This window comes from Mus caroli, unplaced genomic scaffold (assembly GCF_978045245.1).
Source record: "Mus caroli unplaced genomic scaffold, Mus_caroli_1 scaffold_10, whole genome shotgun sequence".
NCBI classification, from domain to species: domain Eukaryota; kingdom Metazoa; phylum Chordata; class Mammalia; order Rodentia; family Muridae; genus Mus; species Mus caroli.
The window spans coordinates 24,404,626-24,421,509 of NW_028227265.1; the positions used below are offsets into that span (position 1 = coordinate 24,404,626).

At 46.0% G+C, this 16,884-nt stretch overlaps 1 protein-coding gene across 3 annotated transcripts; it reads right to left on the bottom strand.

Moving 5' to 3' along the window:
* Positions 1-6,063: 6,063 nt before the first annotated feature.
* LOC147002348 (carboxylesterase 3B-like) lies at positions 6,064-16,582 on the bottom strand. Of its 3 annotated transcripts, XM_085843647.1 has the most exons (13): positions 16,489-16,582; positions 14,778-14,982; positions 14,532-14,670; positions 14,238-14,371; positions 13,008-13,161; positions 12,793-12,897; positions 11,196-11,288; positions 10,960-11,100; positions 8,812-8,892; positions 7,937-8,084; positions 6,865-7,014; positions 6,661-6,739; positions 6,064-6,567 (listed from the first exon to the last, which is right to left on the bottom strand). In XM_085843647.1, exons 1-13 carry the CDS (start codon positions 16,577-16,579, stop codon positions 6,372-6,374), a joined length of 1,716 nt encoding a protein of 571 aa, XP_085699773.1. In that variant the 5' UTR covers positions 16,580-16,582; the 3' UTR covers positions 6,064-6,371. The 3 variants fall into 3 exon arrangements, with proteins under 3 accessions (XP_085699773.1, XP_085699774.1, XP_085699775.1); XM_085843648.1 differs by lacking the exon at positions 14,532-14,670 and having other exon boundaries at positions 14,924-14,982; XM_085843649.1 differs by lacking the exons at positions 13,008-13,161; positions 14,532-14,670; positions 14,778-14,982; positions 16,489-16,582 and having other exon boundaries at positions 14,238-14,263.
* Between the last annotated feature and the right edge of the window lie 302 nt (positions 16,583-16,884).

Below are 16,884 nucleotides of genomic sequence, written 5' to 3' on the forward strand. Positions count from 1 at the left end.
TATTAGCTATTCCTTGAGGCAAAACTTTCCAATGGAATCTCTTCAAGGGCTCTTCAAAATTACAAGTAAGCTCACTAAATGCAAACCTCCTATTCACCAGGACACAACAGAACAGTATAAAAACAGTCCTCCAAATAACATAATAGTTTTATACACATTTCCTGGAATGGCAGGTAGAGTAGGCAAGCCAGGCTGTGAGCCTCCTCAAGTTCCATAGCCTCATCAACCCTTCGCAAACCCTGCAACAATCTCCACCTGCTTGATTTTTTCTTAGTTACCTACCTATATGTGTGAGTTAGAATCCTGAGCCTGTGATCAAACTTCAAAATACAGCCAACGGAACACTGGCAGTCTAAGTATAATTTTAAAGTTCCTTTTGCAATATTAGAGCATACCCATAATTTTGGAAAACAAATCCCAGTTTTAAACAATCCATTCTTTTAAAAATCAATACCAAAAACATTACTTTCACATTACAAAGTTTGACTGCCAGCTCATATATGAATGCATAACAGTACAGTTTTTAATACTTCATTAAAGAGACATTGTTTTATATCTTATCCTTTGTAAGTCTGTTTTCTAGGACTATTTCCTTTGATTTGGATTTGGAGAACTGTTTTTATACTGTTCCATTGCATCCTGGTGACTGGGAGGTTTGCATTTAGTGAGCTTTTATGTAAGAATTACATAAAATATTATCCCAATTTAGAAGTATCTTTAGAGACCGATTTTCTTGGTTTGGCTCATGCCATGTGTTGTTGTTTAGAATGACCCTGAGTTACCAGTTTCAAGCTAAGTTTTTTGTTACCAATGCTACAAATTTATAATCATACCCAGTAACTTATAAGCCAATACTCTATAACCATGACATGCAGAACATATTTATACTTTAAAAACCAGTCAGAAGCAAAAATGAAGTGGCTACACATATATCATGTATTTAGATTGGACAAAATTCTTACTTTTTCTAGCTATAACTTTAAGAGAAGAGCACTTTGTTACCTTCTGAGCCCAATAATCACAATCAGAGATGTTTCTAGGAAAAAACAGCCAATTGCTCCCTTACCAAAATGCCAAACATCTGTTGGCCCCTTTAAAAGTGGCTTGGCAAGTAATCAGCCCCTAGCAGGGCTTCTCCAGCTGTGCTTGACTCCCAGCCACAGTGCACGGTAACTTACCAGTTTTTGCTGTGCAAATTGAGACTCTCTTTTAAACAAGTTAAACGAAATCAAGGGGTGGACATCCAGCAGATAAAGTTTTAAGTATTTTTTTCTTTTCAACATGAAACACAGAACAACAGTCGTCCTAACAATAAGCATAAATCTATTTGAGCTAAGAATTTTTCTAACATCTGTTTTTTTTTTAAACCCTGATCCTCTTATCTAATGTATCTCTTGGTTGTGGACAAATGCCTATATACAATTCCTCTGTCCCATTGTGCTGTCACCCCTAGAAGAAGTCAGTGTTGGGTCAACACCTCTTCTGCCAGCTGTATCCCCTTAATACACCTCCTGTAATAACAGCCTCCAAAAATAAACTTTATAACTAGTGCTAATGTTAATGCAGTTCATTGCTAACTGAGCAGGATACTGTTAATTCTTCCATTTTCTGTGGAGCTCCATGCAAGACAGCATTTCTCAGTGGATCTCTCCATTTTCAGTCCCCTCATTTGGGTGCCTCATTTGTAGCTATCCAGTGGCCATGGATCAATTGGGTTTACCTGAAAGGGGAGCTGAAAACTAAAAGCATGGTATGGATTGAGATGTGCCCTTCCCCCAGCCTTGAGTTGGCTAAACAAGTCTCCTGTGCCTGGCCTCCCTATATTTACAGCTTTCTGCCTGAGACTTGAGCAGATTGCCTACTGAGCTTACTTTACAACTCAATCCAACAAAAACAAAGCAACAGAATCCAAGTGAAATAAAGGGATTGGTTTTTGGGTTTTACCTATATAAACACAGAACTGAAAATTAAAATTTGAGCCATGATGATGAAAGACCTCCGTGGGGATACCCCCTCCTAAGTCACGAGATACTGAGCACCCTAAGAATCACGAGAGACCGTCTTTATGCAAACACACGAGGTAGTTTAATGATGGAGCTTTGAAAGACAAGTATCTCATACAGGAGACAGAGGTGTTGACACCGAGGCTCAAAAGTTAGGGGTTTATATAGGAAGAGAGTAGGGGTAGCAGAAGAATTGGCATGGCTTCACACAATTAGACAGTTTAAACATCAGCAAATTATACGTGCAGAGAGAGGTAACAGCAGTTCTGAGGGGCAGGGACTTATGATTACGCTGAGATAGTCCGGACATCCCTGCTGAGATAGTCTGGCTGTCTTTACAGGTCTTCTCCTATCTTTACGGCTAGCCAGTTCCTGGAAGGACTTAACAGCAACAGCCTTTGTTCTTTGCCCTTGGCCCAAAAAGCCCTCCTAACTAGCAAGTCGCATGAGTCATGGACCTTGAATTTAATTTTCTTTCAATTAGAAATCTTTGTCTTGGGTCTTTATTTCTCTCATTCACCTATCCTATTTCATCCCCAGCTCTCCTTACAGGTGTACCGGGTTCTCCATGCCACTGGATGGCTCCAGCAAGAGAAGATTGAAGCCAAAGCAAAGGATGTGATCAAGGCTTCAAGTTTAATATTCAGCACTGCATGTATATATAGGGACAGCCTGTGGGAAGCCACATGTGCCGTTGCAGGGTGGTGCTGCCTACCACTGGCCACCACACATACATAGGCAGTAAAGTTTTTTGCCAAGATGAGGTTTTGAGAATTAACCAATCAGATAAGAGACATATTAACCAATCAGATGAGAGACATATTAACCAATCAGATGAGAGACAAGTTAACCAATCAGATGAGAGAGAAGTTAACCAATCAGATGTGAGACATGCAAATGAGGTGGTAAGCATAACCCATGCATAACCAATCCGGGTGTGAGACATGCCTCTCCTAGGCCTATATAAGCAGCACCAGTTCTGGGCTTAGGGTCTCTTCGCCTCTGCAATCAAGCTCTCCCAATAAACGTGTGCAGAAGGATCCTGTTGCAGCATAGTTCTTGCTGGCAAGTCGGGCGCGCTCAAGAACAGCCCAGAGACCCATCTTTTGTTTTAGCTGGATTATTTTGCAAAGCAAGGTCAGAGGGCAGTCTATTCTTCTAAGTTCCTGTAGGAATTTGAACATGCCAAAAAGGCAGATTACTCCAGCATCTCTGCAAACACTTAAGGTCTATTCAGCCTGCTCAATTCTGGGAAGGACACACCAGAGACATCAGGAGCTGGCAGCCTCAGAGCAGGTGTGGTATGCCCTCAGCTAAGGGGCAAGAAACCATCCCATGCTAGACTTATGTTCCTGGAGCAGCTCCTTTGTGAACACTTCTCCCAGTCTTTCTTTCTCCTTACCTCTGTGTCTCAAGAGTCACCATGTCTGATGACTGTCAGTCAAGATCCCACCAGTAAGCCAGTATTGTGGTGTGCATGTATCATGCATGCACATGAGAAGTTGAGGCAGGAGGTTTAACATAAGTTTGTTTCTACCTTGGGCTATACAGTGAGATTCAGGCCAACCTGCATTAAGAAGTGAGACCTTCTCTCACCAAAACAGAAGTATTCATTTTGGAAAATGCACTGGCTCCTCCTTGCTTTCTCCTCCCAACCCTCCTTTCTTACCCCCTTTTCCAAATAGTGTTCCTGTTCAAGTCCCCTCTGCTTAGAATCTCTCTGGAGTCTTCTTGCTCTTAAGTTCAAGATCTGATCACAATCAAGTCCCCTTCTGCTACATCCGCTCCAGTAGTGACTGGAGTGTCAGGTCTGCAAACCTGGAAGCAGTCCTGAGGCAGAGTTTCACGGAAACTTAGCCTCCTGGAATCTTGGCATTCCCATAGCATGTATACTCGAAACCTGTCCCCACATTAGTCTGGTGTATCGATCTGTGTGCTCTCCCTCAATATTGTCTTATTATAAGTGCCTTTAAGGATTGATTTTGACATATAGCTAAGTTAGATTAAGACTCTACCAGAGTTCCAATGTCCTAGAAAGTCCTTGAGCCCACCCTGAGCTTGGAATTCAGTAAGAATGTTACCTATTCAGTAACATTCAAATTTACTTCTAGTAGAGACAGTGAAAATAACCAGGCATTACAATTTACTTGAATAAGAGCTAGAAAGCTCAGGGCTAGTCAGAACAATAGCTGAGTCACACCCATACACAGGAATACACAATGGCCTAGGAAATAGGTGGGTTGTGGTTTTAGGAAGAAATGTAATATTATTCATGAAAGGATTAAGAGTGCAGAATTACCCTGGTGCATGTTTTTCAGTAGGCCCAGAAGAATAGCTTTATCAGGTATTTACTAAAGGACCTCTGATTGTGGATTTAACAATAGACTAGCATTGTATCAGAGCATTCACCTGGCTTCTGTATTTAGCTGATCTTAATTAAGGGTTGTTCTTATCTCAGTTGAATACACTGCCTGGTACTTGTATGCATTTTCTTTGTTTGTGTAAAGAACCAATGTACCTTGGAGGACGTATTCCCCTAGCTTTCTTGTTTTTCTGGTGCTTGCTTTGAGAAAACATATTCAGATGTACACTCTCTGTGTCCGTATTTGTTTGTCATCTTTGATAACTCCTTGCTCGCTTGTAATGGGAACCCAAATTTTCCTGCAAATCAAGGACCTAACCTAGGTCTGCAGCACCCTTCCCCTGCCCCCACCCCATAATCTAATCTCTGTTCATATGGAAGAGCATTTCCTCAGAATCTGTGCCATCTGCAAACCTGCTCTTTTCTCTTGCTTCTCACTTCTTTTATACTCTGTCCTGCCATTTGAATAACCTCTGCTTATCTTTTAGGTCTTGGCTTAGATGGAAGTATTTCCATGCCCTGAAATCAGACATGGCTTATTTCTCACAGTTCCTTGTAGTGCCAGAAACACACACTGGGTCCCATTTTGTAGCTGTCAGGCTGTCTATTAGGTTATGGTGTCAACCTTGTTTTTTGGAAGGAGGGGTTGGAGAACAAGAAGCCTTGGAAGCTTGTTCTAAGAGGAACAGATAGTCATAGGAAACTTTTCTATGTGTGTGTGTGTGTCTGTGTGAAGAAGTTCAGAGCCAGCTTTGTGTCTCCCCTTGCTCAAAGTGACTCCCTGGGGCATACCTGAATAGTTACAAATACTTTTCATGGAGGCATCAGCCAGGAAACAGTCTGACAGAAAAGCTATGTGTAGGACTCAAGTTCATGAGCTGGGATAGTGTAGACAAGGTATTATGAAGTCAATCAAAATGCAGATTTATTTGTTAATGTATGCTGGGTCTTGAATAGTCTATCTTGTATGCTGAGCAGATGTCCTATCAATGGGGTACCTCTTCCTCAGCCTCAAAAATCCAGATGTTTTAAGGGAATGATACACTGCTTCTTAAAAAGGACACTAACCTACTCTGCAAACTTGTGGCCTGAGAGGGTGCTGAAGAGGCTGTGCTAACTGCTGAACCAGTCACCAAACACTTTGTCCTGACCTACACCAAAGTGTCCCGGTGGGTCCCATGGGGCCATGCAAGGCTTTGCTGTGGTTGCTCTCTGCTACTGAGAGGTGAGGTAGGGGCTCCTGTCCTTTGTCTATAAGCCTGGAGGCCAGGCCCTGAAGGTAAAGACTGTTATCTGATGAGGGTTTTCTTGCTGGATTCTGTTCTGCTTTGTGTGAAAGCAAAGACCAATCAGCAGAGAGAAGGTCCTGGCCCTGTGTCATAAAATTTCCACAACACCAGAACTATGCCTTTGGAGGTCTCCTTCCTGGCCATGATGGACATCCATGGGGGATGGATCATTATTTTGGTGCCTGAGGGGTCTGGGTTCAAATCTAGAAACCACAGAACCACAGATTCACGAGTCATAAATTCTGTCTGTCACTCCTTGCCTCTAGGTCTTGCCTAATCTTGCCATGGTTGTCTACTATCATTTTCAGAGACCTCCTGTGGGAGGGACAAAGACTCAGACATGGACAGTGTGAGTACATGGTAGACTGGGTTCTAATGGATGTATGCAGCTTAGAGAAGGCAGAGGAGGTTTCTCAAGAGAACAGATCTTCTGAAGAGCTTTATTAATGTGTTGGACTGTGCCATACAGCAAGGGTTCAAGTCACTTTAGGAAGAAACAGCAGTATGTTCAATGATCAAGAAGTAGAAACCAGAGTGGTAAAATTCCGTAGTCGACCATACTGGTCTGGCAGGGGCTGATGATTTAAGAAACTTGGGCTCACAGCAGCGTGGTCCAGGCTAAAGTCTGAGCAGAAACAGAAAGAAGTTGTATTTGCCCTGCTTGGATGCCACTATTCTTGGGTTGTCCCAGTCAGGAAGGTCCAGGTAGGTCTGGCCTCAGAGCTCCTCTGGAACTTTCCTGCTCCTCTGCTCTCGGTGCCATTCTTGAATTTTTCTGGGCAGTGTCTCTGTCCAGAACTGTAGCCGGCCCTTCTTTAGCTTCACCCCAGTCCGTGGTTCTAGACCAATCTCCAAGTATTGTTCTAACTGGTTTAATTGGGGCCAAGGAGGCAGCCCCTTGCCATTGGGGTTCCTGAGTGGGAGGAATGAAGGAAAACCAAAGGTTGATTCTATGCCCTGGGTAGATGCAGATAGGCCCAAAGCCTTCCCTGTGTAACCTACTCACCCTGTGTGTGCAAACTGGCTCCATTGGGCCATCATGGTCAGGCTCAGCTGCTTCTCTTCCTCTGTGGCCTCTGGGAAGGCTGGTAGGAGGGACAAATTTGGTTTAGAATCAGGTGAGGCTTAGACTGTCCCCACAGGTCCCTGGCACTGACTGGAGATATCTGGAACATGGTAGCCTAGGGATGGGATGTCTGTCTGTTCTTACCCAGGAGGGAACTCTCATCAGTGAGGAAAGGACCTCCAAAAACAAAGGAATTCTCAGACGCATGGTCAGCCTTCACCCAGGCTGGCTTGAATTTCGCAAAAGAACTGGGTGTATGCTGGAACTCGTACAAGAAAACAGGGCACCCAGCATCTACAGAGAAAGCAGGATTCATGTCAGGTGCCCACAATTCAATCAGGCCATCTGGCACACAAGCTTGTAGTGGCATACATCTTGATCTGAAGAGTGGTACAGACTAGAGATGGATGGCAAGCATTCCTGGGATTGCTTGGTGGATGTTGTTGCTTTTTAATGACAAAGTCTCATATATCCCAGGCAGTCCTTGAACTTCCTATATAGCCAAAGATGACTTTAAACTCCTGATCCTACTGTCTCCACTTCCTAAGTGCTGGCATGAACGTTATCATACCTGACCTGACTGTGGTGTATCATTTGTTTTTGTACTCAGGATGATCATCAGAGGAGCAGTACCCAACCTGTGGGCCAAGACTCATTTGGAGTCACCTATCAGACATCATGCACATCAGTTATTTACAATTTATAATAGTAGAAAAATTACAGTTATGAAGTAGCAACCAAACAATTTTACCGAAGAGCATCACTACCCCATGAGGATCTGTATTTATGGGTCACAGCATTAAGAGTGGTCACACCACTGCTTTTGATGAACATTCCTCATGTTCCCACCTTATAAATGATGATTGTGAGGCCCAGAGAGGACCTTGACATCTTGCCTGAAGTCACAAGGTTAAGAACATGTGCCTAATATAGGACAGTGTCAGGTTCACAGGGCAAGCATTGAATTGACTGCCATCTGAATAAATCTCAGGGACAGAGTTAATAAAGAGTATGCTGGTTGACCTTTGATAAGTCAATTTATCTCTCTCAAGTTCTGTTTCATATCCTGCCTGAGGTACTAGCCACTCCTGGGATGGTCTTGAAGGTGGCTGTAGAGTGTAGGATGTAAATCATAAGAGGGACTCTGTACCTATTGGTAGCTATGCCACTTGCAATACTACAGGGAAAGCAGGGAAGGTGGCAAAGGCTGGCTTACCTTGAAGGTATTTTGAGAAGTTCAAGGTAGGAATGACCAATGTGACATCACCCAGCAATTCCTGGAAGGCATACCTTGTAGCTGATTCATCTGAGCCATTGTCTATGTATTCATCTATGATGGTGAGCAGTATCTCAGGGGGCAGTTGCTGGGGTGAAATGTCACATCACACAGCTTAGGCAGACGTCCCACGGATCCCCATATCCTCCACTACAGATTCTTTCAAATCCTTGGACTCATGCTCCAGGGGGTGGCCATCCATCTCTCTGCCTCCCTGGGGTGTTTTCTTAAGAGATCTTATCAAGGTAGGATAAGCGCAGTGTAGCCCTGTGGCCATTGTTTGGCTGTAGCACCTTAAGAAGGTATTTGAATTGCAGTGAAAGTCAGTGTCTACCTTGTAACTTTTTGCGAAGTCTAGGTGAAGTGTGCAGCACAGAGTGTGGTAATTAATCAGGAAGATACACTGAATCGGGGTACCACACAATTCCAGAGAGCAGCAATGAAGTTGTATGATAGAGAGGGCTCTGGGGTTTCTAAAGACAATAACACACACAGATGCTCTCTGGATATCTGGGCAGCTCTTTGCATGCAGTGTCCAGATTCTCTAGGAGATCTTAGGTGAGAAGGAAGCATCATCTCCATTTGCTGTGGGCTCAGAAGGATTGGAGAGCTGGAGATGATCAGGGCTGGTGTCTTATTTTCTGCCTCAGCTTCCTGAATGCTGGGATGATAGTCACCCCCCCCCCCCTGGTCTCTTCATTTTTAGTGGAATTAAGACTTAGGCCAGGAGATTTATTGGCCAGTAAGCAGCATTAGGAGTGGATCAGACTTGTACTAGGTGCCCAGCAACCCCTACTTCCTTCCTCTTGCCTTACCATACGGGCCAAAAATGGCCTTGAAATCTCCAACAGGTCCTCCTGGCTCAAATGTTCCAAGTTATCCAGCATATTATAGAACTGTGGGGAATAGGATAGCTCAATCACTGTCCTTCATCTTTAGGCTTGAGGAAAAGAATATTTCTAGGCCAGTGTGCACAAACTCATGATAGAGCCATGGGTTGTTAAATCCATAACAGAGAGACTTCTGACTGCTGAGAATTGAGGTGCTTAGGATAGTGGCATTGTATACAGGTGTCAGAGGCTAACTGCAGTACCACCAGGGAGGATAACATTTGTTCAATATATCTCTTCTCCTTTTGTATCTCTATGTATATGTGATTGTGTGCACATATGTGCACATGTGTTTGTGTGCTCATGTATTTATGTGTTTTGTGCACATGTATGTGTTAATCTTCATATGAATGTGTGTAGGTAAGAAGTTGATGCTGGTTATTTTTCTCAATCTCTTTCCACCTTATTTTGTGAGCCAGGTCTCTTACAGAACCTGGAACTGGTCAGTTCGGCTTGACCAGCTGAGCAGTGAGCTCCAGGAATCCTCCTGCCTTTTCCTCCCCAGCACTGGGTTATAGACATCTAGCACCATGCCTGAGTTTTTTTGCAGTATGCTAGTGATGGATCTCAAGTCCCCCATGGTTCACCTCACAACCTCAAGTGCTCTAGTTAAAAGCATCACATGTTGCCTGATAGGTTGGCTCCTGTAACCCCAGCACTTGAGAGGCTGAGGTGGGAGTTTGAAACCAGCTTCAAGTTTGAAACCAGCCTGGGTTACATAGTGAGTTTTAAGGTAGCTGGACTATTGAACAAGACCCTGCTTCTAAACCAGAAACAAACAAAGACCTCAGGCAATTGAATCAAGTGTTGGCTTTTTCTGTTACAGGTATTTTTGTTTTTGAGATAAGAGGTCACATTGTAGCCCAGGCTGGTCTCAGACTTGAGGCCCTCCTACCCCTGCCATCTGAGTGGACAACAGGAGCATGCAGTGCCTGGCTTAGATGACATAGCTTAGCATTTGACATCTGAGTCCTTGAGTTCAAGGTCTACTATTTACTGGCTTCATGATAGCCAGTTGAACTTCTTGTTCCTCAGTTTTAAAATCTGTGAATGATACATGGCAGATACCTGCCTCCTAGGATCATTGTGGGACTGAGTTCGTGTATGTCCAAGTCCTGGCACTAGAAGCTGATTTTTGTGGTGGACTAACATTCAATGGGGCAATGTCAAGAGAAGAAGAAGTTCGTTTGTGTTCTCTCTCTCTCTCTCTCCCTCCCTCCCTCCTCCTTCCCTCCCTCCCTCCCTCCCTCCCTCCCTCCCTCCCTCCCTCCCTCCCTCCCTCCCTCTGTCTCTCTCTGTCTCTCTCTCTCTCTCTCTCTTTCTTTCTCTCCTCCTCTCCTTCTTTCTTCCTTCTGCCCTTTCTCTCTTTCTCTCTTTCTTTTCTGTTTCTTTTTGACAGCAGGGCATCATTAGAACAGAACACTGTGAGCTCCAGTGGCCCACACTAGCAGCTGCTCAAACCACAAAGTGAAGAAACACTATGGGCCCCATCTTTTGTGAGAAGCTTCAGCCACTGAAAACAATTGATAGGCTCAGGGGCATACTTGTGGGCAGAGTCCTTGGTTGGCAAGCCAGAGGACCTGTGTTTGGTCTTGAACATCATGGGAGGGTGAGAAAATTTTCTCTGAGGATGAAGAGACAAGAGAAAATAGTGGATGAAACAAGGCTCCCAGGAACACAGCACAGTAGAGACACTCTTATGGGCTCTGTGTACCTGGGCTGGATCAGAAGGCTGGATATATCTCCTGGGGCTTAATGCTGCCTGAAACCTTAGTCTTTCAGGCACAGGGTCACAAGCCCCAGTTGAGTAGAGTAGGGTCTATTAACCATTCACCACCATGAATGCACTGTGGGTTAGCACTTCCCAGAAGATCAGTTTGGCAATAGCTGTATCTTCAACACAGGAACATTCGGTTGGTGAAAAGGAAGCTTAGTGGCTTTGAGTCTCAGCTTTCTCACCTACCAAAATGGGAATGACCTGAGTGTTCAGGCCATGGCTGCTGTGGTGTGGTATAGGGAGGGCCACTCAGGCAGGGTCTTGAAGAGCACAGTTGCCAAAGGTCACTCACTCACTTTGAGTAGAAGCCAGCCAAACTCATGGTTGGTGACTCCCAAGAGGTAGGGCACAGTGGGGAATTGCTTGTCTGCTAGGAGCTTCTCTGGCCTTTGTGGGAAGAAGGAGTCATTGACTGTGTAGGAAATGTCCACCTTTTTCTGCAGGAAAGAGCAAGACAGATGTCTACTGATTACATAGGAATTAAACAGTATAGTTATGTGACACGGTCATCATCCCCCAACAGGAGGTATACCTTCATGATAAGGTCCTTTCCTTCCTTCTGCAGCAAACACTGGACCAGCTCAGCTGGGGATGCAGAGCCACAGGCCACAGAATTGGCAAAGTTCTGGGGACAGTCAGAAGAACATTGCCTCTCAGACACACATCGTTCACTTCCCACTCTACTGCTCCCTGTACTGAGCTGTGATGCCACTGTCTGGGTCCAAGGCTACCTGGAGAGACCTGCTACCAACCCAAGAGGCTGATCCCTTTCCAGTGTTCCCTTCTATGACCTTTTACAGTTCAGTAATAGCTTGTGGCACTCAGAAGACCATGCAGGGTCATGTCTGGCCGGGAATGGAAGGGGTGCTGAGTCTGGAGCAGGGCTAAGAGGCAGGAGGAATGGCTTCCAGAGAGACAGATGAGGTTTGGAACTTGTGGTAAGGAAGCTCTCTCCTCCATGGTGAGGTGAGGAGTAGGCTGCTGCTTTTGGGTAGATGTGAAGCAATGTGTCCCACTGAGGTTTCTGAGTTATCCCTCAAACCCAGTGTTAAGATACCCAGCTCACTCCTCCATCACAGCTGGGGCCTGGGACCAGCAGCTGGTAAATGATAGGTTTATCCTGTCTTCACTTACTCCAAAGCACCCTAAGGTACACCTATCCCATCAGTGTCTCCAGAGCTTACTGTTTGGTTTCAGACCCAGACAGGGAGACTGAGGTGCATATTTTACATATCAAAGACATGACCTCCAGAATCTCCCAGAGTCCCTCAGTCCATACCAGGAATGACTTGGTCCCAACCCTAAAATTTCCAACCCAGGGGCTAGGCTGACCTTCTCCCATAGGCTCCTCCCTATAAACTTCAACCATTTTGGTCTCTCCTCCTTGTCTTCTTTCTCTTCAAGCACACCCAATCTTTCTGTCTCTTACTTCCCCCTACCTCAGCCCCGCCCTCAATCCTTGAACCCAAGAGGAGCGTCCCAATCTGCCTTTAATGTAAGGGAGTCTGGCTTGGATTATCTCATTTACCAGTGAAGAAATAACCTATCACTTACCTTCACCATCTCCTTGGCCTTTGACCTCCAGGTTTGCCCCCTCCATTGCATCTTCCACTCATTGTGGCTTAGTTTTGTTTCCCTGCTTCTTCTAGCCCTTTGGATCCCACCCTAACTCCCTCCCAGGCATGGTCTGTCAGCTCCCTACACTACCTTCCAGTCCTTTAGTTCATTCACTTCCTGCTTGTTCCCTATCTGATGGCTTTACTGCTTCTGTGCCCCATCCCTGTCCTATTATGCGTGAAGCTTTTGACTCACAGTTCCTATTGGGGATTGCTTGGTGACTTCTGGCTACCCCTCAAAAGGGGACCGAACTCTTAGGTAACAGAGTAGCTGGGAATATAGGAATCCCTTGGGGAATGGGGGGATCTCCAAAAATACCCCCAGAGAAGAACCAGAGATAACCTGTTCAGGGGTGGCCTCCTCTAGAAAGCCTTGTCTGACTGCCTACCTCCTGGACTGCACTAGTCAATTGTCTCTGAGACTATCCGTGACTCCCTGTGTTACTCCTTCCTCTCCACACCTGACCCAAAGGTTAGCACAGGGTGGGCCGTGGAGTGAAAGGAAAGACAGACCTGAGCTTCAGGCCATGGTTTCATGTATTCCATCATAATGGTGGTGACAATCCCACTCTGGGATATGGCTCTGTGGAAGAGCCCAGCAGACATTGGAGACAGGAACTGGGAACAACAGAGGGGCAGATGTTAGGAGGCAGAGGAGCACGGAGGTCTGAGGCCATAGAAGCCTTCCCAGATATAACCTCGACTGCTAGTTCTCTGTGGTCACTCACCAGGGATGAGACAATAATGCCTCCAGCAGAGTTACCGAAGATAGTGACACAGTTGGGATCTCCCCCAAAGGGGGCTATGTTCCCCTGGATCCAGCGAAGAGCAGCCACCACATCCAGGAAGCCCCTGTTGCCTGGCATGTGCTTGTCTCCAGTGCTAGGGACAGGGAGTGGCACTGTTTGGCTTAAGATAGCTTCCCAGACATATTTTTTCTTACACTCTGCGAATTTGCTTTGAGTCAGTCATCAGGGCACTGGGCACTTCTCCTCTTCCCAGTCCTTGCTTGCCCGTGAGTCACCTGTTTTCCTAGTATGTGTTGTAGGTAGATGTAGCAGGATAGCCAGTCAGAGCTGGCTCTTAGATGGTGAAGATGGCTTTTTTGTCCTCATTCTTTGCTAGGACTCTAGCCCCAGTTAGAGACAACACCCTTTGTTCAAATTCAACATTCATGTTTGGTTTTTTAAATTTTTTTTTAAAGATTTATTTATTTATTTATATGTAAGTACACTGTAGCTGTCTTCAGATGCACCAGAAGAGGGCATCAGATTATCATTACGGATGATAATGTGGTTGCTGGGATTTTGGTTGTGAGCCACCATGTGGTTGCTGGGATTTGAACTCAGGACCTTTGGAAGAGCAGTCAGTTCCCTTACCCACTGAGCCATCTCGCCAGCTCCTCATGTTTGGTTTTAATTTGGCCCCATTCTATCATGGAGAGCTGGCATATTCTCTCTCTCTGTCTCTCTGTCTCTTCCCTTCCCCCCTCTCTTTCTCTCTCCCTCTCCCTCCCTCCCTCCCTTCCTTCCTCCCTCCCTCCCTCCCTCCCCCTCTTTTCTTCCCTCACTTTCTTCCCCTCCCTTCCTCTTGTGTTTTTGTTTCCATCTGTGTGTGTTTGTGTGTATGCACATGCTGTGTGCTGTGTGTTATGTGTGTGGAGTGCATGTACATATGAATATCTGTCGAGTGTGGAGATCAGGAATCAACTAAGCATCTTGCTTAAGTGTTTTGCCTCTTGGTTTTTGGAACTGGGTCTACTTAGTGCTGAGATGCACAGACATGTACAGCCACACCCAGCTTTTACATAAATGTTGGGGACCCAATTCAGGTCCTCATGTTTGTATGGCAAGCAAACATTATTGTCTGAGCCACTTCCCCAAGCCGCCTACCCTCACATTCTCATGAGAAAGCCTTCCTCAGGGCTGCAACGTCCTTTTCCAGGATGGTCATCTCACCTAAGGAAGCCAAAGATCCCAAGGCGATACTGGACAGTGACAACTACCACATCCCCGTAGGCAGCCAGGGCTGATCCATCCTGAGATGTGGAGGAGCCAACCAGCAGAGAGCCCCCATGGATCCATACCATGACCTAGAGAAATGGCTTAGAATCAGTGGCCCCAGCTTGTTGGACTCCAGCCACCCCCCTTGTAGCCCAGGGTATTATAAGGACTTCTGAAGTGTTTAAGAAACAGGGGTGTAGAAGGTCATTTGTCATGGTCGAGTTGGATGGGGTCCTCTGGACTATATACCGGCCTTTTGTCCCCTGCAGTGATCTCAGTGGGGCTGTAGATGTTGAGGGTCAGGCAGTCCTCAGAAATGGGGAAGATTTTAATCTTTTCATTGAGGCCAAATCTGCTGTTGATCATTTTCTCTACATCTTGAAGGCACCTGCAGCCAAGGGGAAATTTCAGGGCCAGCCCTGAGCTCCACATACCCTGGCATCCAGAGACTGCCACTACCCTGCACACTTGCCCACTTACTGCAGCGGTACTCACATTGGGGGATTGATGCTAGCATCTCTCACACCTTCCCAGGGCTGTGGTGGGAGTGGAGCTGAGAACCGAAGAGGTCCCAGTGGTGCTTGAACAAAGGGGATGCCCAGGAAGACATTTACCATGAGGTCTGTATCCTTCACACCCACCTGCCGGCCCCGAACACGACCCAGGGGCGTATCCACTTCAGGCTGAATGACTTTGGTTCCTGAGACAGGGAAAGAAGGGCCATTGGGTGGTGAGTCTACTGCCTACATGAAGGGATGGGGGAAATAACGGACTTTTAAAATGAAGGAAGACTTGCTCCTCCAGTGTCTATTTGTTGGGTTCTACTCTGAATACTCTCCACCCAGCATTATGGCTAGGCTCTCCAGCAAGTGGCTACCTTCATGATTATTATCCCGAGCTTTTGTCCCCACCGGCAAGAACATGCTCAGGACAACTGGAATCTTCTGTGGCAAAAGCTTTATTGCTTACTTCTTCAGGAGGCAGAGGAGAAGAGAGAGAGAATGGCGAAACCCCGTCCCTTTTATGGAGGATTGTCCTCCACCTCGGACGTGTCGCTCCCTGATTGGCTGCAGCCCATCGACCGGAGTTGTCGTCATGGGGAAGGCAGAGCACATGGAGTGGAAAACTACCCCGGCACATGCGCAGCTTGCTTGTTTACTACTTAGAACACAGGGTGTAAGCGCCATCTTGTAATGGCGAATGTGAGGGCAGCTCCCCACAGATTATTATTTTTTTGTTTTTGAGACAAGTTCAGCCTGGCCTTTAAAGTGTTGGATAGAGGAGACTGGCCTTTAACCCCTGATTCTCCTGCCTCTACCTGCTCAGTGTGAGGATTATAAGTGTGTGGCTAGCATGCATGGCTCCTCTCTCCATGATTGTCCCTGACTTCCTCTTCCTTATTTTGTGTCCCAATCTCTAGTCTGAATCAGACTTATTCCCAGCTTGAACCTCAGTTACTCACATGTTAACTAAGGGGTGATAGTCACTCAGTTTGGTTAGCCTGCATTGCTTATTTTTGCCCACTTGTGAAAGCAAGAAGATGAAGATGAAGTAGAGGAGGAGGAGAAAAGAAGAAGAAGGGGAAGGGGATGGGAAGGGGAAGGGGAAGGGGAAGGGAAAGGGGAAGGGGAGAAGGAAGAGGAGGGGGAGGAGGAGGAGGAGAAGGAGGAGGAGGAATAAGAAGAGGAAGAGGAAGAGGAAGAGGAAGAGGAAGAGGAAGAGGAAGAGGAAGAAGAAGAAGAAGAAGAAGAAGAAGAAGAAGAAGAAGAAGAAGAAGAAGGAGTCTCACCCAGTTTTCCACTACTTGTTCTGTCATCTGGTGGCTCCCCTGTATGGCCTCATGGGGCTATTTGTATCCCAAATTTTTCAGGGATCTATAAGTAGGCTTCCTTTGTGACACTCTTGTTTGATTTACCATAACTGATTAAAACAGTAAAACATAAAAGTAAGAGTGAGGATACAGCTTAGTGTTGGAGCTTGTTTCATATGTTAAGTCCTCGAGTTCAGTCTCTAATAAATAAATAAAAAGATCATACAGATAATAATAACCCTGCCCAGTCGGGATATACCATGCCTGCACTCTTCTATTTTGGGCACCTTCCCAGAGAAGGCTGTTCACTCTTACTGCCTCACTCCAGTCCCCCCTTCCTCAGGTTTCCCACGGAGCTGGAAGACCCACTTCACTGGTTCAGGGAGTATGTCTTACCAGTGACTGTGGTAACAAATGCCTGGAGCAGACAGGCCATCCAGACTTGGACACTGGACCCAGCTGGTATCATTGTCCTCATATTTGTCATAATGGACTGTGGACGAAGCTGTGGAAAGCTGGAGAGGACTTGCCTTTTATAGTACCTCTTATCTTGTGAAAATTAACTTGGTCTGCCCTGATTGGTTGGAGGCCAGCTCTGGAATTGTGTATTCTACGCTCTGCCTGCTCTCAGAGCAGCAGAGTCTTCTGGAGAGGTCTGACGATTTAACACCCTCACCCCACCCACTACCCCCACTCCCACCGCCACCACCCCTCCTCTGTGGATGATTCTACTCTTGCCTGGCATGGTTTGTCACTCTTACAACTGCAGTGGCTGAATTGCATGTCAGTCAG

Excerpts from the sequence above, each read along its gene's own strand:
- LOC147002348 (XM_085843647.1), bottom strand. The coding sequence starts at position 16,579 with ATGACAAATATGAGGACAATGATACCAGCTGGGTCCAGTGTCCAAGTC. Across the intron at positions 14,983-16,488 it reads ATTTGTTACCACAGTCACTG|GAACCAAAGTCATTCAGCCT; the intron begins GTAAGACATACT and ends TCCCTGTCTCAG. Across the intron at positions 8,085-8,811 it reads GGCCATTTTTGGCCCGTATG|CAACTGCCCCCTGAGATACT; the intron begins GTAAGGCAAGAG and ends ATTTCACCCCAG.